Source organism: Coregonus lavaretus (genome assembly GCF_964263955.1).
Source record: "Coregonus lavaretus genome assembly, contig: HAP1_SCAFFOLD_293, whole genome shotgun sequence".
NCBI classification, from domain to species: Eukaryota; Metazoa; Chordata; class Actinopteri; order Salmoniformes; family Salmonidae; genus Coregonus; species Coregonus lavaretus.
In genome coordinates, this window is record NW_028159039.1 from 5,110 (window position 1) to 29,164 (window position 24,055).

At 39.9% G+C, this 24,055-nt stretch overlaps 1 protein-coding gene across 1 annotated transcript; it reads left to right on the forward strand.

The window, feature by feature from the left end:
- Positions 1 to 8,191: 8,191 nt before the first annotated feature.
- On the forward strand, positions 8,192 to 23,392 carry LOC311123332 (NLR family CARD domain-containing protein 3-like; the record flags this gene model as incomplete). Its single annotated transcript, XM_084197595.1, has 12 exons — positions 8,192 to 8,274; positions 9,632 to 9,773; positions 10,356 to 10,472; positions 13,122 to 13,238; positions 15,608 to 15,724; positions 16,024 to 16,108; positions 16,238 to 16,466; positions 16,900 to 18,658; positions 18,951 to 19,124; positions 19,537 to 19,696; positions 21,681 to 21,787; positions 23,218 to 23,392. Coding segments are annotated over exons 1-12 (3,204 nt in total), but the record flags the coding sequence as incomplete, so codon positions are not given.
- Between the last annotated feature and the right edge of the window lie 663 nt (positions 23,393 to 24,055).

Below are 24,055 nucleotides of genomic sequence, written 5' to 3' on the forward strand. Positions count from 1 at the left end.
GAGTTGTGGGGGAGGGGACAAGTTTCCCAAATAGACACTGGCTTTGGATCAGGTTTGAATTCCTCCCACTAATGATCCTTGTTAGGTTTGGGGGAGGGGAAGCTGATCCTAGATCTATATCTAGGGTAAACTTCACCCCAGCAAAGAGAGATGGGGGAAGAGGAGGAGAGAGAGCGTTGCTCTCAGGATTGACAGATCATGTACAAAATCTACCAGTAGGAAATTGGTGTCCGAATATAATATCTGACCTTTAGCAGTTCTAATGTCTTCATTTGCTCCATTTCATTCGTCTTGTTGATTGATTGCTGATATCTAGTTTCACAGGTGAGATGGTGTTGATGAAGAGCATCCATCCGTTTTAGTACTGCATTAATAGTAATCCATTCATAGACATATAGTTGATACTGGTGGTCCTACCCATCCCCCACTTCACTCCATTAACCCTACACTTGCTGCTCACATGGTGGTTTGTCTAAATGTATCTGACTTTAGGTCAGTTTTTAAGGTTCAGAAGGTAAAGATTGTGTTAGGCTGTGTCAGGAGCACTAGTGGTAGTGCTGCCGCTCCCAGATCACACATTGCCCTATATAACTATATACTGTAGCAAGCGGAACCCAACACCTACCAATTACCACCTTCTGATCACTTGGTGTAATGGATAAGGTGTTGGCTTGATAGTCGCTGGACCTGGGTTCGAGTCCCGGTTGGAGCTATCCCTTAATTCGTTACATTGGTGTCAGAAGTGGGATAGTGCCTGTGAGGCCATCAAAGAGGCGTGTACACGTGAGAGACTTGCTATAAAGAAGTGTGGGGGCATGCTCTCCCCAAGGAAGGGGGTATAATACATGACCCTGGGTTAGAGGGGGTATAATACATGACCCTGGGTTAGAGGGGGTATAATACATGACCCTGGGTTAGAGGGGGTATAATACATGACCCTGGGTTAGAGGGGGTATAATACATGACCCTAGGTTAGAGGGGGTATAATACATGACCCTGGGTTAGAGGGGGTATAATACATGACCCTGGGTTAGAGGGGGTATAATACATGACCCTGGGTTAGAGGGGGTATAATACATGACCCTGGGTTAGAGGGGGTATAATACATGACCCTGGGTTAGAGGGGGTATAATACATGACCCTGGGTTAGAGGGGGTATAATACATGACCCTGGGTTAGAGGGGGTATAATACATGACCCTGGGTTAGAGGGGGTATAATACATGACCCTGGGTTAGAGGGGGTATAATACATGACCCTGGGTTAGAGGGGGTATAATACATGACCCTGGGTTAGAGGGGGTATAATACATGACCCTGGGTTAGAGGGGGTATAATACATGACCCTGGGTTAGAGGGGGTATAATACATGACCCTGGGTTAGAGGGGGTATAATACATGACCCTGGGTTAGAGGGGGTATAATACATGGCCCTGGGTTAGAGGGGGTATAATACATGACCCTGGGTTAGAGGGGGTATAATACATGACCCTGGGTTAGAGGGGGTATAATACATGGCCCTGGGTTAGAGGGGGTATAATACATGACCCTGGGTTAGAGGGGGTATAATACATGACCCTGGGTTAGAGGGGGTATAATACATGACCCTGGGTTAGAGGGGGTATAATACATGACCCTGGGTTAGAGGGGGTATAATACATGACCCTGGGTTAGAGGGGGTATAATACATGACCCTGGGTTAGAGGGGGTATAATACATGACCCTGGGTTAGAGGGGGTATAATACATGACCCTGGATTAGAGGGGGTATAATACATGACCCTGGGTTAGAGGGGGTATAATACATGACCCTGGGTTAGAGGGGGTATAATACATGACCCTGGGTTAGAGGGGGTATAATACATGTTTTAATCAGCTGCTCAGCCATCCTTCTGGCCTCTTTGATGACCATAACAATAATTCACCCATTTCAAATAACGAGAACATTTCATTTGCATTTTTGCATTTTATTTCTGCGTACTTTTTTATGTATTACGTACCCATTCAGTTTAGGTTGTAAATACATATCTAGGATGATCAATGGAAACAGGATGCACATGAGCTCAATTTCCAGTCTCAAAGCAAAAGGTCCGAATACATCTGTAAATAAGCCATTTCAGTTTTTATTTTTAATACATTTGCAAACACTTCTAAAAACCTGTTTTCGCTTCATCATTATGGGGTATTTTGTGTAGATGGATTTTTTTTTTTGAATAAGGCTGTAACGTAACAAAATGTGGAAAAAGGGAAGGGGTCTGAATACTTTCCGAATGCACTGTATATGGGAAATGCCATTTGGAAGATATATTCTTGTTTTACTGAACCATCACAATAATAAATAGAATGTTAGACCACACATTTTGGACATGCTTGGACATTGTCCCAGGTCATTGAGAACAGTTTCCTCCTGTGAATAGGCCAGTCTCCTCTTAAATATCTTAGTCTGGAATTAACATTGACATTACTGACATACACGTAATAACCACTCATTGTACTCATAAATAAGGTAGCCTGTGTAATCACCTTGAAATAACAGAATTATGAAATAGGCTGAATCAGATTGTGTTTACATATGTTTAAGACTCACACTTACCTCAGCCTGTTTCTTCCACTTCATGATCTGGGTATCATTGCCGACCCTCAACCTGTTAACATGTCCTCTAGTGGCATCAGAACATAGGCAGATGGCCATGGAGTTCAGAGTGATGAATATCTTCTCCCAGCATCCTCCCCTCCACAGCTCCATCTCCAGGCATGTTGGTACAAACTTCATTTTATTTTGCCTGCTGGTGAACAAGGCCATTGACAGCACCATCCATGTCCCTCTGTCAAGGAGGTCCTGCTTCTTACGTTGAAAGTCGTCTCTGAAAAGAGGAGACATTAGAAGGTTTCTTCTCTTAGTTTTGTCTTTTGTCTCGGACAAGGCTTACATGTCAGAGGCGTACTTACTTTACTAATTTACTTGTAGAAACGGTACAACTATTTACAACATGAAAATTGTGAAATGATTGATATTGGACATCTAGTGTGAACATGATATTGGGTTAATCCTCACATTGTGGTGATTTCTCTACCTTTGATGAGGTCTACTTTGAGGTTTCTGGACTGGGGAAGGGTTGCCCTCTAACAGGTGGTCATCAAAGGTGCCTTCTCCTCTGCCCCACGCCAGAGTCTCACTCCAGGAAAAGGTCTGAAAGACCTCTGTCTCCACCAGTTGGGACAAGGGACCATCTTTTTCCTGCACTAACTCCTTTTCTCTGAAAGTACATAGAAATCACACAAACCTATGATCCTACATTGTAGATGTATGGTATGGCATATCAACTGAATTATAATCTCAAGTCTAAAAAACAATCACTCTTATCACATACTTCTACTACCTTCCCTCTTGATGATGTCCTCTTTGTACTTCTTCACGTGTGACCTCATAAACAAAGCATGGAGGTATTGATGGCAATCCAGGTAATATCTGGCCCTGGCATGGGGACCAGACCCATAGACTGGAGGTGTCCTCTTCACCTCGGGGACAGGGGACTTTGTTGGTCTTCCAGACAATCTCACTTTCTTCACCTTAGCTGGTCTTCCAGCCAATCTCACCTTCTTCACCTTAGCTGGTGTAACAGCCAATCTCACCTTCTTCTCCTTAGCTGGTGTAACAGCCAATCTCACCTTCTTCTCCTTAGCTGGTGTAACAGCCAATCTCAACTTCTTCTCCTTAGCTGGTGTAACAGCCAATCCCACCTTCTTCACCTTAGCTGGTGTTCCAGCCAATCTCACCTTCTTCACCTTAGCTGGCGTTCCAGCCAATCTCACCTTCTTCACCTTAGCTGGTGTAACAGCCAATCTCACCTTCTTCACCTTAGCTGGTGTAACAGCCAATCTCACCTTCTTCACCTTAGCTGGTGTAACAGCCAATCTCACCTTCTTCACCTTAGCTGGTGTAACAGCCAATCTCACCTTCTTCACCTTAGCTGGTGTAACAGCCAATCTCACCTTCTTCTCCTTAGCTGTTGTAACAGCCAATCTCACCTTCTTCTCCTTAGCTGGTGTAACAGCCAATGTCCGCTTCTTACCCTTCTTCTGGGTCTTGGTTCTTAGTGTTGCCAAGCACGGCCGGCACAGAAATGAGGTTTTAGATGGAGACACAGGATCCAGTGGTCTGGCAGTAGGAGGACTGGTCAGGGACAAAACACTTGTCCTATTGTACCCTCCTCTGCCTTTAACTCATTCTAAACTACCACCTACATATTGATTCTCAGACATATTGTCCTCACAACTGTCTGTCTCTCCCTATCTCTCAATACTGTATGTATGTATGTGTGTGTGTGTGTGTGTGTGTGTGTGTGTGTGTGTGTGTGTGTGTGTCTGTGTGTGTGTGTGTGTGTGTGTGTGTGTGTGTGTGTGTGTGTGTGTGTGTGTGTCTATATAGTAAATGCTACATATCTATTATATGGTTATATATTGATAATTATATATTATATTTACATAAATGACGGTAGTGTGTATATATATATAAATATAATGTGTAAAACTAGCATTGTGAATGTTAAAACAATAAAGGTTATAGAATAAGAGTTTACTGAAAATAATAAGTAATTAAGTGAATAATGGAACAAATGTAGTGAATGTGTCTGTTTGTAAATGAAACCTAGGCTATACGATTATTGTAATATGTAAAATAAACATATCTTTCTATGATTTATCTTTCCTGGTTGTTATTTCTCAGTGTCTCTGGACAGAAAATGTGCCAAGTCAATAAAGTTATGCGCTCAATTTTGTGTTTACTGACGCCTGTAATGATCTGCAAAATGTTGATTGGTTGACAGCCCATCTGCAGATTGTGTGATTTGATTGGACAACGAGTATTTGGAGCCCTTGGTCTAAGTCATTGGATATTCAAATGAAACAGTTGCAAAAAAAGGAGCAAAAAGTCGGTGGTTGAATTTCATTAACGTTTAATGAAAAAGTATGGATTTCAGCAAAAAAAAGAAAGACACGCAACTACAGAGGACAAACATTTTATGATTCATTATTTTTTGAAGTATTGACCTTGGGAGAATGCATAGCCTTTTTAGTGTTTTTCAAAATTGTTATTACACGACAAGTTCAAGCCAATTTTGTCTGCATTTTCAAATGATATATACTTATGTCTTATGCCTTAATTGTAGTAGCGTAACTGTGTTGTGAGATCTTAACTAGAACAATAAGAAACTATTACTGGATATAGTCAATGGGATAGTTGTCATGGTAGACTTTTAAAACTAATTATGTGGCTGGCCACCCCTTTACAACTCGGAAGGCATGGTTTTGCAGATAAATGAGTAAACGTGAACTACACTCTTAAAAGAAAAGCTTCCTGTAGGATCCTTTAGGATAATATAAGGTTAAAAAATATACCTTAAGATGAATTTACAAGCCTATACTCTGCCATCAGCTCGTTGTTGAACCGTTGTAGACTTCAGGGGTTCTTTGAAGAAGCCTTTTCAAAAGAGGGGTTCGTTTTGGAACCAGCAGCGCCCTCGTGAGTAAAGGCCGCTCGAGCGTATAATTCAAATTGAGACCGTTGGTCAAAAGACAACTGGAAGCGGGAAGCGCGCGGATGGTTGGAGAGACGCGACCAATAAGAGATGACTTGCAACGGATTGACGTGAAAGGTGAGTGAACCTTAGCTATTCGCTAGCTAAGATAATAATTCATCAAACTACTATCAAATAACTAAAAAACAATACATGATGTAATGTACTCTTGGTTTTTCATCAGCTAGCCAAGTAATAGCCTGTAATGTTAGCTGGTAATTGTTGTATAAATGTTGGTACGTTTTAGCTAACGTTAGCTACAGTAGCTAGCTAGTTAAAGTTACTGTAACGTTAGCTAACTTTAGCTAGCTAGACTCAATATTGAGAAATTGTAGTCATTTAAACCCATGATATACTTTCTCACCATCTCCTTCCATCCTTCTCCCTTTAGTACCTGGCTAATCCTGCCCCTGTCCAGTTAAGTGGTGAAGAGTTTGGGAGCTGTGAGCTCTGATAGAGAAATGTATCAACCACCACGAACAGGTAACACACACACACACACACACACACACACACACACACACACACACACACACACACACACACACACACACAGATGACCCAATGTAGATTATGTTCGACTTGACAAAAAGAAGAATACATAAAGCAGATCAGATTAGTTAGATGCATTTGATATTGAATACTCATGTTGTTTATGTTGTGTTTGTGTCTAATTGATGTCTTTCAGGTTGGTGTATTGGGGCGGATTGTTCTGTCCTCTGTATTTCAGACCAAAGCAAGACAATGTTTAATGCTCACTATGGATCTACTAACAGGTTAGCCTCTATAAAGTATTTGGATGTATTTGAAGTGTGATTATAGTGTGTTCTGTGTTACTCCTTTGTCAATCCAATACTAACTGAATAGTGAATCAATCAATCAATACAGTTTGATTATTGTATTTTTTATGTCATTCCTTCATCTTTTCCAACACTAACTGAATGGTGAATGAATGTATTTGCAGTCAATCAATCAATCAATCAATACAGTGTTTGAACAAAATTCAACTCCAGTTGAAGAACTGGGACAAGCTATAAATCTCATTGTGGGGTAGGCCACATGTTATGAAGATGGTTAAAGCTCCTAAACGGAATTACGTCATCAGCATGTTTCCACTGTCCATACCTGCCTACACCTTTAACACCATAGACAAAATGATTCATTTGGACTATTAAAATGGCCAGGATGAACCAAGCTAGATTACAGGTAAAGACTTAGAAGGGAGGATTAAAGCTCCCTAACATGTAATTATAGCAAGAAGCCTTTATAACTGCCCAAATAGGCTCTCTTTATTGAGAACTCTAATAGGCCAATTTGGGTTGACATGGAAGAATAACTTAATGCCCCATTTGGAGCATCATATTATCTGAGTCAACACTTAAATGTGGGACTGCAGAATCCCATATTATAAGAGACAGACATCTTCACCTTTCCTGACCACCTCTGCTTCGTTATGGAACAACCATAAATACAAATTAGGAGGAAAGGTGGTTGTCTGGAAAGAGTGGGATAGGTTTTGTTTTAGCCTCATCACTAATACATTTCACTTTTGCGCTATGTGTCAACTTTTATTTGAGTGTGGCTGTGGAAGACTGGTCCCTTGATGATGTCTGCAAGTGGCTGAGTACCAATGATCTCCATGATTCCATCCCATCATTCCAAGGTTCACAATCTTTCTGAAGAATGCCAACTCTCTTCAATTGTCCACTTTGCAACGAGCATACTTTCTCTGTGTCCAGACGACTCACACATATTGGCCTCTATCACCAGCATTAACCACATTTTCTAATTACCTGTGGACTTAATGGGTGTGGGAAAACAAATAGATGTTTCAGCGCCTATCGGTCACACATCTACCAAAACCACAGAGCTTTTAAGCGCCAACTTAGATGAGAATTGCCCTCATGATGAATTTGAGACTGGGACTGATCCCATTGAAGATGACATGAGCGATGTAGAGAGTCTGCCAGAGGCTGAATATGTTCAAGCCACAGAGATCAACACTAAGCAGCTAATTGAAGGTCTCAAAAAGAATATCTATTTTTTGATTTTGGAAATCAGGAAAGATCACTGCATCCCAGCTACGGTACAAAATAGCATTGTTGAGGACCTCAGAACCATTTATGATGCATTTATGACACACTACAGTGATCCCCTCAGGTTTCATCTTACAAATAAGCAAATACATGTGGATGAAGATGGAACTTGCTTAACAACTCTGCAGTATTTGAGGAATGCATTAGATGCATAAGCTCTGAGTGGATGCTGGAGCATTACTGTGTGAAAGAATTGGGCATGGTCCGGCCAGTTGAAGTACCACTGAGCAACAAAGAAGGTTATAAAACAAGGTGATTTCAATACAGCTACATAGTACCCAGGCTATATTAATATAAAGAGACATGAGACAAAACAATCATAATGAATAAGATTACATGAACAGGGGGACCTGATCCTAGGTCAGCAATCCTCCTCTGAGACACTTCCCAGGAGTCACCAGGACCAAGAAACATAACACTTACTGTTGTAAAGTCTAGTTACAGCAGGTGTTTACTGCCATCTAGTGGAAGATACCAATAAAACACTTTATTATCAGGGTGTGGAGACTGCTGAGTGAAACAGAAAGTAAATGTGTTCTTTTGTACAGGATCCATTTTGAGACGACAGAGCAGAAAACACTATATGGAGAGAACAAAAAAATTAAGTGAGTATTTCTAAGTATTTCTGAACAATAATCTGTTTAAAAGGACAGAGTATGTGAGTGAATACCTGGAATGCGATATTACTAGTTAGTAGAACTGCCACTTGAGCTGAGTTGCTGACAGACAGCAGTTTTCAAAGTGGAAACTAATCAGTAGGCCTACATGTTATTTAGATTGTCATTAAGGAGACACCTATTTTACAACCCTTATTCCATGAAACATATTAACGCTGTAGAACTGATGCGCATCAAGAAATAAGGTGACAAAGCACAGGAAAACTACTTTAGGCGCTCTAGAGCACGTTAGATACATTATGTCGGAGGTGGTTTAAACTGCATTCTAATGTCGACTTTGCTTATGGAAAACCATATCATGCGAAGTTTTTTACACATGCTCAGTTGTTGGGTCTCTCGAGTGGAAATTTGAAATGAAAGTTATGGAACTTCCTCATGTGCTTCTGTTATGAGAAAAACTCCACAATAAAACTGACATTAAATGTGGAGAATGAAAGATCTATTGACCATCAAGTAGCCTATTAATTTGTATGCCTATGTAGGCTACTGTAGTCTACCGTTTTATACTATAAATATGTTGAAATGACTGAAGTCGTTGCAAATCATTTTGTGCCACTTGTGTAGCCAACCTGGAGCTGGCAAACAGATGTAATAAATAGCCTTTAACTTCAGTTTATTGTTGTTGTAGCCTTGTGTTATTATGCAATTAATAATGGCCGTGTTTAGTTAATTCAATTGGAAGTTAAAGTGTCACCATGGTCACAGTTCTATCTCAATTGCTGATCAGATGTTAGAATGCATTAGATTGAAGGTAACAGTCAGTCAGAGTAGGCTACAGGTAAAAAAATAACCTGGCTGTTGTTGACAAGCATAGGCCTATTCAGTTCATATCCATATTATTAAAATTTGATTCAGTGATTGAAATTACGACCCCATCCTCAGTAGCCTATTCCAGCAGGCTACTGGGCAACAGAAGCACTTCCTACCTCAAAATCGCCTTGCTATTCATGTTAAATAAATTAGTCTGTCAATTTGAACTAAGCAAGCTGCTAAATCATTCAGCTTACATCTTGCCTACATGTTGCCCAGGCTACTGGAGGCTGTCTGAAATAAGATGTAGGCCTATCAGGGGCTATGTTTTGGCCTAGTTTTCAGGCCTTGTTGGTGGGTTTGGCGGAGTCATTGGGCTAGAAAAAGTCATTGCATTAAATCACCTGACTGTTTGGATGTGTCTGTTAGTTAATGTTTTATTTCTGAGAGATAATGAATAAAATAGAACAATTGACATTCAATATTTAGTTGTCACTGTGTTCACCACAACCAACATGCTTGATCTCATGTTTAGGGGTCAGTGCTCAAATGGGTCTCTCTGGATCGAGAGAGGAGGAGGGCCCTGCCTCTAAAATGAGTCTCTCTGGGGAGAGAGAGGAGGGGGGCCCTGCCTCTAAAATGAGTCTCTTTGGGGAACATGACACCAAAACTAAGAGGTGAGCTGAAAATATTGTTTAAGAATTTATATTAGAAAATGCTATATAGGAGAAAAGAAAATCACATTTGTGATTTTTCATCAGAAATGATTACTAATAGGTACCTTCAATGTAACTATTGTAGATTTGAGATGTGATTTAAAACCATTGTTTAGCTGGAATGTAATGTTCGTATCCTGTATATTTGACTGTGATACGTGGTCGTCTCACCTAGCTACCTTAAGATGAATGCATTTACAGATGCCATATCTTAATTTTATCCAGTTTCTCACAGCAGGAACATAATCCTGCAGCAATAGCAAATGTGTATTTTTAGGTGGATTATAATTAAGGGATATTTTCTGTAGGGGTTCATGCATTTTTCATCAGGGAAAATCAAGTCTGACATTTTAAAGTGGAAATTACACACTTTAGACACCTTTATAAAGCCTTGTAGTGGTTTAATAATTTATTTAAGCAATAAAAGCTAATTGACCAACATTTCTGAAAATGGATATATAGCGTTTTTGAATGAAACTCTTGTTTCCCCATCTGAGCTCAGAGTAGATGAGAGATGTAATGTTTGTCTCTGTTGTGTTGAAGCCCAATCAAGCAGGAGAGACCAGCCTCCCCTGTACCCAGCTGTGTGTCCATGAAGAGTGACTGGTCTATGGAACGTCCTATATTCTTTAGAGAGGGAGACTTTTCTAGTGAACAAAGGTAAGAAGAACTCATGGGTCATGGTCAGTGAGTTAAACAACACTGTCTCTAGTCATTTCTCCTCTCCCATTTTACCATTTATTTTTGTTGTTTTCATAATCCATAGAATAATATTTTTTTCAATTTTCATAGTCCTGAAACAATATTAAACAAACACAACATTCCCTCCCGTGTGTGTGTGTGTGTGTGTGTGTGTGTGTGTGTGTGTGTGTGTGTGTGTGTGTGTGTGTGTGTGTGTGTGTGTGTGTGTGTGTGTGTGTGTGTGTGTGCACTCCCTGGATGAGATGTAATCTCTATCCTGATTGCCTAGTCACTTTTAACCCTACCTACATGTACATATTACCTCAACTACCTGGTACCCCTGCACGTTGACTCAGTACTCCTTATAGCCTCATTATTATTATTTTATTATGTTACTATTTCCTTTTTTTATTTAGCTAATTTTTGTTACTTTTTAACTAAATTGTTGGGAAAGGGCTCGTAGGTAAGCATTTCACGGTAAAGTGTACCACTGTTGTATTCGGCGCATGTGACATACAATTTCATTTAATTTAATTTGAAGGTCATGCGTAAAAACATGTCATCAGGTCGAGCAGTCGTCTCACGCCGAACGGTCGTCTCACGCCGAACTGCGCATGTGCAGGCCGACAAATCAAAGGCACTCCTTCCATATAAAGTTGTTTTTGACTAACATGAAAACGTGTCAGTTTGTCACTTTCACGAGGTTGAAGTAATAATGTGTTCAACTACTAAAGACAGAACATTAATAAAATGAACAAATCAATCAATCCAAATTAGATTTGTCACATGCACCGAATACAACAGGTGTAGACCTTACTGTGAAATGCTTACTTACGAGCCCTTAACCAACAATGCTGAGTTAAAAAATGTTTTACTAACAACTAAGGAAGTCATTTTTACTTCTTTGACTTCTCAAACCCTAAACCCTGGCCTGGTCTGCTTCATATGTGTACCACAATTATATATTTTTTTACATCAGCAGTTGTCACAAAGTGCTTATATAGAAACCCAGTCTAAAACCCCAAAGAGCAAGCAATGCAGATGTAGAAGCACGGTGGCTAGGAAAAACTCCCTAGAAAGGCAGGAACCTAGGAAGAAACCTAGAGAGGAACCAGGCTCTGAGGGGTGGCCAGTCCTCTTCTTTCTGTGCTTGGTGGAGATTATAAGAGGATATGGCCATTAAGGCCAGATCGTTCTTCAAGATTTTCAAATGTTCATAGATGACCAGCAGGGTCAAATAATAATCACTGTGGTTATAGAGGTTGCAACAGGTCAGCACCTCAGGAGTAAATGTCAGTTGGCTTATCATAGCCGAGCATTCAGAGGTCGAGACAGCAGGAGTGGTAGAGAGAGAGAGAGGGTCGAAACAGCAGGTTCGGGACAAGGTTGCACGTCCGTTGAACAGGTCAGAGTTCCATATCCGCAGGCAGACCAGCAGAAACTGGATCAGTCACGTCTGGTGGAGCATGTATCGACACTGATAGGATCGGAAGAAGGGGAGCGCAGCTCTCGGATCAGTTTTGACCATTCAAATCTTTCCATAGCATTATAATTATTTCACAATACTGACCACGGATCAGCTTCTAGAAAGATATTACTACTTACGGCTGCACAGATTCGGCACATTGTGCACATGTTAGGCTACACATCATGAAATATATTGAGACAATTTACAGACAGTAGCAAAATAGAACATGAAATATATTTCAATATGATTGAAATAGGCCTATAGCCTACTGTTTATATTTTAATGCAGTCATCTCGGTTTTCATTTGAAGCATCATTTGTGTACTTCCCTTGTTTGAGTCAATTGCAAAGACATCTGCAACTTTGTATTTGTAGTCAACTTTGTTCTGAATTTATCGGTGGTCAAAAAGAGACGGATAAACCATGTGATTCTATGTTTAGCAGAGATCTTCTGTGTATAAAGTCACACGGGAGGGCAAAAAAGCATCTAACGACGCACTTGGCTGTTCTACAAGTGGTCTGAGGCAGGTGTTAGAATATGAGCGTTTTCAAGTGCAACGTTAATAACAATGTTTTTCTGAAACAGCTCAGAGATTTAACAATGCTCCTACGAAGGTTCTAATGATGAACTTGGCCTTAAGATGCTTTTTGAAAACCGGACCCTGGATAAAAAACATCTGCTAAATGACTAAAATATCAAAATGTAAATGTTTTACATACAGATCTCATATTACTGTATTGAAATATTATTTTACAATATTTAAATATTGATGTCACAAGTGTATCATGTGTACAGTTCTTTATTAAAAATGTAGTTTTTTGTTACATTTAACTGTGTAAAATATATTAGTACTACTTATTTCTCTGAGAGTGAGGCAGATATATAGCATTTTGCAAAAAAAACATTTGTCTCTCTGAAATGAAGCCATTAAGTGATTGATTTTAATCAAACACATGCCTGTCATTGAACAACACCATGCCATGATTAGCTAGTGAAAAAACACAACCATTTATTTGATCATTTCTTTAAACAATAGAAGCTAATTTACGAACATTTCTGAAAATGGATATATAGCGTTTTGGAATGAAACTCTTCTTATGTTTCCAAATCTGAGCTCAGAGTAGATGAGAGACGTAATGTTTGTCTCTGTTGTGTTGAAGCCCAATCAAGCAGGAGAGACCAGCCTCCCCTGTACCCAGCTGTGTGTCCATGAAGAGTGACTGGTCTATGGAACATCCTATAGAGTTTAGAGAGGGAGACTTTTCTACTGAACAAAGGTAAGAAGAACTCATGGGTCATTGAGCGAATGCTGCGCCGGTTCACTGAGTTGCAAACCAAATGGATATAATGGGGTGATTGTTGTCTAATCGGGTGGTCTAGCTAATGGATTTGTAGATCTGACGCAGTTGCTACCTCAGATTATGAGCCTAGCAAGTGTCATGAGTGAGTTATGTAGTACCCACATATGGCCACAAGGAGGAGCAAGAGTGCCATAAACCCATACTGTTTTTTGCCATATAAAACCTAAACCTAACAATCAATCAAATGTATTTATAAAGCCCTTTTTACACCAGCAGATGTCACAAAGTGCTATACAGAAACTCTTACCCTACTTATAACCTATATTAGCCGTAACCCTAACCCCTAATTCTAGGGTAGGGTAGCCTAGAACACTTTTAGAAACTATTTTAGTAATAATATTATCTTAGTAAATACAATTATAGTATTAAATAGCATTTTGATTATTTTGTTGTTATGTTATTATATGTATCATTGCAAGACAGAACACTTGATAAATAAGACACATTTGTTTTATTTTTCAAATGTGGTTTGAATTGGGTGACCTAGTAACCTTTGTGTGAAAGTCCAGCAATTGGCATGGGGCAGGTTTGAGACTGATCTAATAGACTTTATTTCTAAGCTGCCTCACCAATGTCTGTAAGTGAATTAATAACTTTTAATTGCTAAATATTTCCAATAGATGGCAGCATAAGACCACGAAGCATCAGTTATAGGCTACAAGCAGCAATATGACATAAAATAGCACGCAACCAAAATATATATGTCCCATTATTTTCTAAAATGGTCACTCATTACTTTAGTTAGCTATATATCTCGTATTAGGCCTGTGATGCTTTTGGAAGAGCAATTAAATAGTGACTATAGCAGGTGTTGAACCCCTGGTAAATAATCACTAGTCAGATGCTCCAACCTCAACCCTAGTATACATGCATTTTTAAATATCTAATATTGCGATTAAACAACCTCGAAATAGATAAGACAAGAGTGTGTCTTCCAGCCTGCCAATAAATTACATCATGCAACCCTCCCAGTTAGCAAATGTACCTCAACATGCCCCTCGCTTGTGCTAGAAGGCCGAGTGCTCGCTGCTGGTTGATGAATCTGACAATGAATGTACCAGGAAAATACGTTTTCCTCAACCAGAGGTGACTAAATTAATGTTCAGGCTTATTGATAATCGTAATAGTAATCAAGTATAATTTCAAAACATGAGCATAAAACTCGTAATAATAAACATGAATCATCATTATATTATTTCACAGTAATCTGTTAAATGCTTTTTCAGTCGTTCCTCTTGCGTTAGCAGTGTGGAAAGGGACAGTAAAAAGCGTGTGCAGGAGTTTTCCTGTGAGGGGGAGTGGTGGTGTATCCAGGGAGAAAACTAAACTAACCTTCTGAAATGTCAGTTGTGGTCTTATGCTGCCATCTATTGGAATTATTTTGTAACTGCAGTAGTACTGAATAAAGTATATCCTTACTAAAGTAGTAATTACTCAGAATTTCAAAATATGACATTTTCTAGTTCATTTTACCACTTACAACCATAACATAACTATTTATAGCATAACAAACAATGAAACTGACATAAACCAAAAACATCATACATTTAGTTAACTATATATATATATATATGCTATTTATTTAGATGGGTGACATTATCTGCCAAAGTAACACCACTGTAGACAAAGAAGAGCTCTCCAGTAGGTGAACCAAAACATTCAAAGACCATTTTCTCAAAATTGAGGTTACAAGTTTATCATCTTTCAAAGCAGAATAACTTTCCCATTGTTCCTCAACTGTAGTGTATGATATACCTTTTTCTAGCTGAGTCTCTACTTTTATCCAATGTAAAAAACACAATTTCAAATTTTGCTACATGAGATCGAATCGAGCCGGTCGTCACATTTGACTGTGTAAAACCTAGCAGTACTACGTATTTCTCTGAGAGTGAGGCAGATATATTTTATTACTGTGTAAAACCTAGCAGTACTACTTATTTCTCTGAGAGTGAGGCAGTTATATTATTACTGTGTAAAACCTAGCAGTACTACTTATTTCTCTGAGAGTGAGGCATATATATAGCATTTTGCAAAAAAAACATTTGTCTCTGAAATGAAGCCATTAAGTGATAGATTTTAAACAACGTCATTGAACAACACCATGCCATGATTAGCTAGTGAAAAAACACAACCATTTATTTGATCATTTCTTTAACAATAGAAGCTAATTTACGAACATTTCTGAAAATGGATATATAGCGTTTTGGAATGAAACTCTTGTTATGTTTCCCCATCTGAGCTCAGAGTAGATGAGAGACGTAATGTTTGTCTCTGTTGTGTTGAAGCCCAATCAAGCAGGAGAGACCAGCCTCCCCTGTACCCAGCTGTGTGTCCATGAAGAGTGACCGGTCTATGAAACCTCCTATAATGTTTAGAGAGGGAGCCTTTTCTACTGAACAAAGGTAAGAAGAACTAATGGGTCATGGTCAGTGAGTTAAACAACACTGTCTCTAGTCATTTTTCTCCTCTCCCATTTTCCCATTTAATATTGTTGTTTTCATAATCCATAGGCTAATCCTTTTTTCCATTTTCATAGTCCTGAAACAATATTAAACTAACACAACATTCCCTCCCTGTGTGTGTGTGTGTGTGTGTGTGTGTGTGTGTGTGTGTGTGTGTGTGTGTGTGTGTGTGTGTGTGTGTGTGTATGTGTGTGTGTACTCCCTGGATGAGGAGATGTAATCTGATGTTTTGTCCACAGAAACCAACAGGAGAGATCAGAGTCAGAGATTCTCAGTGGTCAGTCTTCCCAGAGTCATCAAACAGACCTGGCCTCCATATTCAGTGTATGTGGTCCTGTTATGTACATTTGTTTTTGTTTACCTCAAGTAAAGTTGATCTGTCAATCATTCATTCATGTGTTAATGAGAAAGCATTTAGTCTCTTGCTTAACTGATTTACTTGATTTATTTCAGTTGCTTGAAGAGAATATTATGACATTTGTGAAGAACGAGCTGAAGATGTTCAAGAGGATTCTTAGTCCAGAACTCCCAGAAGGCTTTGAGAGTCAGAAGCAGGATAAGGAAGTGGTGGATGCTGAAGATGAGAAGCAGGAGAGCAGTGCCAGAGACGGGGCTCTGAAGATCACACTGCACGTCCTGAGGAAAATGAACCAGAAGGAGCTTGCTGACACACTGGAGAAAAGTAAGAGCTGTCTTCCTCATGTTGAATGCTGTTTTAGAACATTTAAAAGCTGTAGCTAAAGTACAGCTAAAGTAGCTGTGTAACTTAGTGATATTGTAGCAGCCTTAACACAACACCTAGTGACCTCATCAAGTAGCAGCAGGGATGTGTTGTGTTGATTTTTTTTTCGAGAGAGAGAGAGAGAGAGAGAGAGAGAGAGAGAGAGAGAGAGAGAGAGAGAGAGAGAGAGAGAGAGAGAGAGAGAGAGAGAGAGAGAGAGAGAGAGAGAGAGCGAGAGAGAGCTCACACCAGTCTGTAATGCATTATGAAAACATTTATACAGTCAGTTAAGCGAAAAAATGATTATAATTTAAAATGTCATAACAGTCCTAGAATACTGTAGGCTTTAAATCAGACGTAATATTAATATCCTCTGTGTTATTTCTTCATTCAGATGAGCTTGCTGTGATTTGCCAACGTGAACTCAAATCTAATCTAAAGAAGAAGTTTCAATGTGTATTTGAGGGGATCGCTAAACAAGGAAACCCAACACTTCTCAATAAGATCTACACAGAGCTCTACATCACAGAGGGTGGAACAGGAGAGGTCAATAATGAACATGAGCTGAGACAGATTGAGACAACAACCAGGAAACAAGCAAGACCAGAGACTGCAATCAAATGTAACGACATCTTCAAACCCTTAACTGGACAAGACAAACTCATCAGAACTGTGCTGACAAAGGGAGTCGCTGGCATTGGAAAAACAGTCTCTGTGCAGAAGTTCATTCTTGACTGGGCTGAAGGAAAAGCAAATCAGGATGTCCAATTTGTATTTTCATTCCCTTTTCGGGAGCTGAATTTGATGAAAAAGGAAAAACACACTTTGATTGAACTTCTCAATCACTTCTCAATGGAAACCAAAGAATCAAGAATCTCCAACTACGACAAGTACAAAGTTCTGTTCATCTTTGATGGTCTGGATGAGTGCCGACTGCCCCTAGACTTCCAGAAGAACAAGATATGTTGTGACGTCACAAAGTCATCCTCTGTGGATGTTCTGCTGACAAATCTCATCAAGGGAAATCTGCTTCCCTCTGCTCTCCTCTGGATAACTACCCGACCTGCAGCAGCCAATAAGATCCCTTCAGGGTGTGTTGACCAGGTGACAGAGGTACGAGGGTTCAATGACCCACAGAAGGAGGAGTACTTCAAGAAGAGGTTCAGTGATGAGGACCTGGCCAGCAGAATCATCTCACACATAAAGACATCAAGGAGCCTCCACATCATGTGCCACATTCCAGTCTTCTGTTGGATTTCTGCAACAGTCCTTGAACACATGTTGACTACAGACAAGAGAGAAGAGATGCCCAAGACTCTGACTGAGATGTACTCACACCTTGTGGTGTTTCATACCAAACAGAAGAATGAAAAGTATCTTGGGAAAGAAGAGACAGGTCCACACTGGAATGAAGAGATCATTCTGTCACTGGGAAAACTGGCTTTTCAACAGCTTATGAATGGCAATCTGATTTTCTATGAAGAAGACCTGAAAGAGGCTGGCATTGATGTCAATGAAGCCTCAGTGTACTCAGGATTGTGCACACAGATCTTTAAAGAGGAATGTGGGCTGTACCAGGACAAGGTGTACTGCTTCGTGCATCTGAGCATTCAGGAGTTTCTGGCTGCTGTATATGTGTTCCTCTCATTCATCAACAACAATGAGAATCTAATGGCCGAACCTCAAGTTACTGAAGTTACTGTCTACAAGAGTGCTGTGGATAAAGCCTTACAAAGTGAGACAGGAAACCTGGACCTGTTCCTCCGCTTCCTTCTGGGCCTCTCACTGGAGTCCAATCAGAAGCACTTACGGGGTCTACTGACAAAGACAAGAAGCAGCTCACAGAGCCATGAAGAAACAGTCAAGTACATCAAGGAGAAGATCAGGAAGAATCCCTCTCCAGAGAGGTGCATCAATCTGTTCCACTGTCTGAATGAACTGAATGACCATTCTCTAGTGGAGGAGATCCAAAGCTACCTGAGATCAGGAAGTCTCTCAGAAGTCAAACTGTCACCTGCACAGTGGTCAGCTCTGGTCTTTGTGTTGCTGACTTCAGAAAAGGAGCTGGATGTGTTTGACCCGAAGAAATACTCCAGATCAGAGAAAGGTCTTCTGAGGCTGCTGCCAGTGGTCAAAGCCTCCAGAGCTGCTCTGTGAGTACATAAAATGACATTTAAGTACTAATCATCAGGAAGAAATATTCAGTTTAGAGAAATATATGTATTATAATATGTATATAATGTATAATATTAAATTGAAAAACTTACTGAATCAGTGCATTGGTGTTCACATTAGTATAACAATATGACCATACAATTCTAGGAGATGGAAGATGAATCTATATGTTGTTTAAGAGAATAAACCAAATGCATCTGCCATTGTCCTTCTACACTACTGGTGTTAAATTAACAGTGTGTTTGTGAAATCATGATGATGTCTTTGCAGGCTGTCATTCTGTGGACTCACAGAGAAAGGCTGTGCTTCTCTGGTCTCAGCTCTGAGGTCAAACCCCTCACACCTGAGAGAGCTGGATCTGAGTAACAATGTCATGAAGGATTCAGGATTGAAGCTGCTCTCTGCTGTCCTGGAGAATCCCCACTGTAAACTGGAGACTCTGAGGTCAGTATTCCTGTAGTTGGTCAACAAGTGATAACTGTTCACCAGATCCACATGTGTTTACCAGACACACATAGTCCACACCATATGTGTTTGGACAGTGAAGCTTACAGTTTTACATTTGGCGCTATGCTCCAGCATTTTGGATTTGAGATATAATGTTTCATATCAGGCAACAGTATATAATGTCACCTTTTATTTGAAGGTAATGGTGAGAGGTTAGCATATTTTGTTGTAGCCTCTGTAACTTTCTCACTCATTATTATTCATGATTCATTCATGATCCTTCTCAATCATGGCATCATCAGGATTACTTTAGTAGTGTTTAGAATCATGTTATCTACTCACTTAGAAAGAAAATGACTCAACACCAACGAATAGCAGTGTGGTTTTAATATGATTTGACTCTTTGCAGGCTGTCAGGCTGTCTAGTCACAGAGGAAGGCTGTGCTTCTCTGGTCTCAGCTCTGAAGTCAAACCCCTCACACCTGAGAGAGCTGGATCTGAGTAACAATGACCTGAAGGATTCAGGAGTGAAGCTGCTCTCTGCTGGACTGGAGAATCCCCACTGTAAACTGGAGACTCTGAGGTCAGTATTCCTGTATCACTCAATGAACACACACACACAGGATACACACACACACACACACACACACTGGACACACACACACACTGGACACACACACACATTCTGGACAGACACACACACACTGGAGACACACACACACACACACAAGGATTAATTTAGTAGTGTTTAGAAACATGTTATCTACTCTTAATAATGATACATTAATTCATTTATATATACAGTATCTGTCAAAAGTTTGGACACATCTACTCATTCAAGGGTTTTTCTTTATTTTTACAATTTTTACATTGTAAAATAATAGTGAAGACATTAAAACAATGAAATAACACATATGAAATCATGTAGTAACCAAAAAAGTGTTAAACAAATGAAAATATATTTGAAATTCTTCAAATAGCCACCCTTTGCCTTGATGACAGCTTTGCACACTCTTGATATTCTCTCAACCAGCTTCACCTGGAATGCTTTTCCAACAGTCTTGAAGGAGTTCCCACATATGCTGAGCACTTGTTGGCTGCTTTTCCTTCACTCTGCCGTCCAACTCATCCCAAACCATCTCAATTGGGTTGAGGTCGGGTGATTATGGAGGCCAGGTCATCTGATGCAGCACTCAATCCCTCTCCTTACACAGTCTGGAAGTGTGTTGGGTAATTGTCCTGTTGAAAAACAAATGATAGTCCCACTAAGCCCAAACCAGATGGGATGGCGTATCGCTGCAGAATGCTGTGGTAGCCATGCTGGTTAAATTCTAAATAAATCACAGACAGTGTCACCAGCAAAGCACCCCCACACCATAACACCTCCTCCTCCGTGCTTTACGGTGGGAAATACACATGCGGAGATCATCCGTTCACCCACACCACTTCTCACAAAGACACAGCGGTTGGAACCAACAATCTCAAATTTGGACTCCAGGCCAAAGGACAAATGTCCACAGGTCTAATGTCCATTGCTCATGTTTCTTGGCCCAAGCACGTCTCTTCATATTATTGGTGTCCTTTAGTAGTGGTTTCTTTGCAGCAATTCGACCATGAAGGCCTGATTCACACAGTCACCTCTGAACAGTTGATGTTGAGATGTGTCTGTTACTTGAACTCTGTGAAGAATTTATTTGGGCTGCAATTTCTGAGGCTGGTAACTCTGATGAACTTATCCTCTGCAGCAGAGGTAACTTTGGGTCTTCCATTCCTGTGGCGGTCCTCATGAGAGCCAGTTTCATCATAGTGCTTGATATTTTTTGCGACTGCACTTGAAGAAACTTTAAAAGTTCTTGAAATGTTCCTTATTGACTGACCGTCATGTCTTAAAGTAATGATGGACTGTCGTTTCTCTTTGCTTATTTGAGCTGTTCTTGACATAATATGGACTTGGTCTTTTACCAAATAGGGCTATCTTCTGTATACCCCCCTACCTTGTCATAACACAACTGATTGGCTCAAATGCATTAAGAAGGAAAGAAATTCCACAAATTAACTTTTAAGAAGGAACACCTGTTAATTGAAATGCATTCCAGGTGACTACCTCATGAAGCTGGTTGAGAGAATGCCAAGAGTGTGCAAAGCTGTTATCAAGGCAAAGGGTGGCTATTTGAAGAATCTCAAATCTCAAATATATTTTGATTTGTTTAACACTTTTTTGGTTACTACATGATTCCATATGTGTTATTTCATAGTTTTGATGTCTTCACTGTTATTCTACAATGTAAAAAATAGTTTTTAAAAAACTAATCAAAAACTTGAATGAGTAGGTGTGTTCAAACGTTTGACTGGTAGTAGTGTGTATATACATATATGAATAGATATGGCAGGTTTCAGGACTCTGATGTATCTGAAAATGTTTAAAAAATATATTTTCACCACCAAAGAATAGCAGTGTGGTTTTAATATGATTTGAATCTTTGCAGGCTGTCAGTCTGTGGAGTCACAGAGGAAGGCTGTGCTTCTCTGGTCTCAGCTCTGAAATCAAACCCCTCACACCTGAGAGAGCTGGCTCTGAGTAACAATGACCTAAAGGATTCAGGAGTGAAGCTGCTCTCTGCTGGACTGGGGAATCCCCACTGTAAACTGGAGACTCTGAGGTCAGTATTCCTGTAGTTGGTCAACAAGTGATAACTGTTCACCAGATCCACATGTGTTTACCAGGCACACATAGTCCACACCATATGTGTTTGGACAGTGAAGCTTACAGTTTTACATTTGGTGCTATGCTCCAGCATTTTGGATTTGAGATAGAATGTTTCATATTAGGTGACAGTATATAATGTCACCTTTTATTTGAGGGTATTCATACATATCTGTGTTACTGTTTAGAAATGAAAGGACTTTATGTATCTAGTTCTCCCATTTGAAAAAGTCGTAATAATTTGGACATATTCACTTATATTGTATTGAAGTAGTCATACGTTTAGTATTTGGTCCCATATTCCTTACCCACAGTGATTACATCAAGCTTGTGATTCTACAAACTTGTTGAATGCATTTGCAGTTTGTCTTGGTTGTGTTTTGGATGATGTTTTTCCCAATAGAAACTGAATGGTGAATAATGTCCTGTCATTTTGGAGTCACTTCACTTGTATTGTCAGTAAGAATAGAAGATGTTTCTGAACACTTCTACGTTCATGTGGATGCTACTATGATTATGAATAATCATTAATGAATCGTGAATGATGATGAATGAGAAAGTTACAGAGGAACAAGGATCATACCCCCTCTGTTATTGGTAATGGTGAGAGGTTAGCATGTTTTGTTGTAGCCTCTGTAACTTTCTCACTCATTATTATTCATGATTCATTCATGATTTTTCTTAATTATGGCATCATCAGGATTAATTTAGTAGTGTTTAGAAACATGTTATCTACTCACTTAGACAGAAGATTAATCCAGTCATCATCCACCATTCAGTTACTATTGGACAAAACATAACCCAAAACAAACTGCAAATGCAACCAACGAGTTTGGGACCAAATACTAAACTTTTGACTACTTTAATACACTATAAGTGAATTGGTCAGAATACTTATGACTTCTTCAAAAGTGGGGGACTAGATACATAAAGTGCTTTCATTTCTAAACGGTGAAACAGATATGTATGAAAATACCCTAAAATAAAAGGTGACATTATATACTGTCACCTCATATGAAACATTTCATCTGAAATCCAAAATGCTGGAGTACAGAGCCACATTTAAAATGTTATCTTCACTGTCAAAATAGATATAGTGTGGACTGTATACTCAATACAATCTTAAATCTGATACCTCACTGTCTGTCTTTTGACTGATACTGCTTTTTAAACTGCTCTGGTCAGTCTACTCAAATATTTGTAATATGCATTTTTCTCTCTACACACAATATTATGATTTTTTCTAATAATGATACATTAATTTATGAATAGATATGGCAGGTTTCAGGACACTGGTATAAATGAAAATGTTGAAAAAATATACTGCCACTATTTTCACCACCAAAGAATTGCAGTGTGGTTTTAATATGATTTGACTCTTTGCAGGCTGTCACGCTGTCTAGTCACAGAGGAAGGCTGTGCTTCTCTGGTCTCAGCTCTGAAGTCAAACCCCTCACACCTGAGAGAGCTGGACCTGAGCTACAATCACCCAGGAGACTCAGGAGTCAGACTGCTCTCTGCTGGACTGGAGGATCCACACTGCAGACTGGAGAAACTCAAGTATGTAGAGGGTTTATGTCAATGTTCATATCAGACATGTTGGAGTTATCAGGCTAGTTAAGACAAACATTCTGACCACCACTTGGACTAAGTTATATAAAGAGAGTGTGTGTGTGTGTGTGTCCAGTGCATGGGTCCAGTGTGTGTGTGTGTGTGTGTGTGTGTGTGTGTGTGTGTGTGTGTGTGTGTCCAGTGTGTGTGGGGGTCCAGTGTGTGTGTGTGTGTGTATGTGTCCAATATGTGTGTGTTTGTGTGTACAGTACACACACTGGACCCGCACACACACACACTGGACACACACACACACTGGACACACACAGACACAAACACTGGACACACACACACAAACTGGACACACACACACACTGGACACACACACACACTCACACTGGACACACACGCACACTAGACACACACACACACACACACACACACTAGACATACATACACACACACAATGGACACACACACACACTGGACACACACACACACTGGACACACACGCACACACACACACTGGACACACACGCACACACACACACTGGACGCACACACACACACTGGACACACACACACACACACACTGGACACACAAAGACAAAAACACACTGGACACACACACAAACACACACACACACTGGACACACACACACACACACTGGAC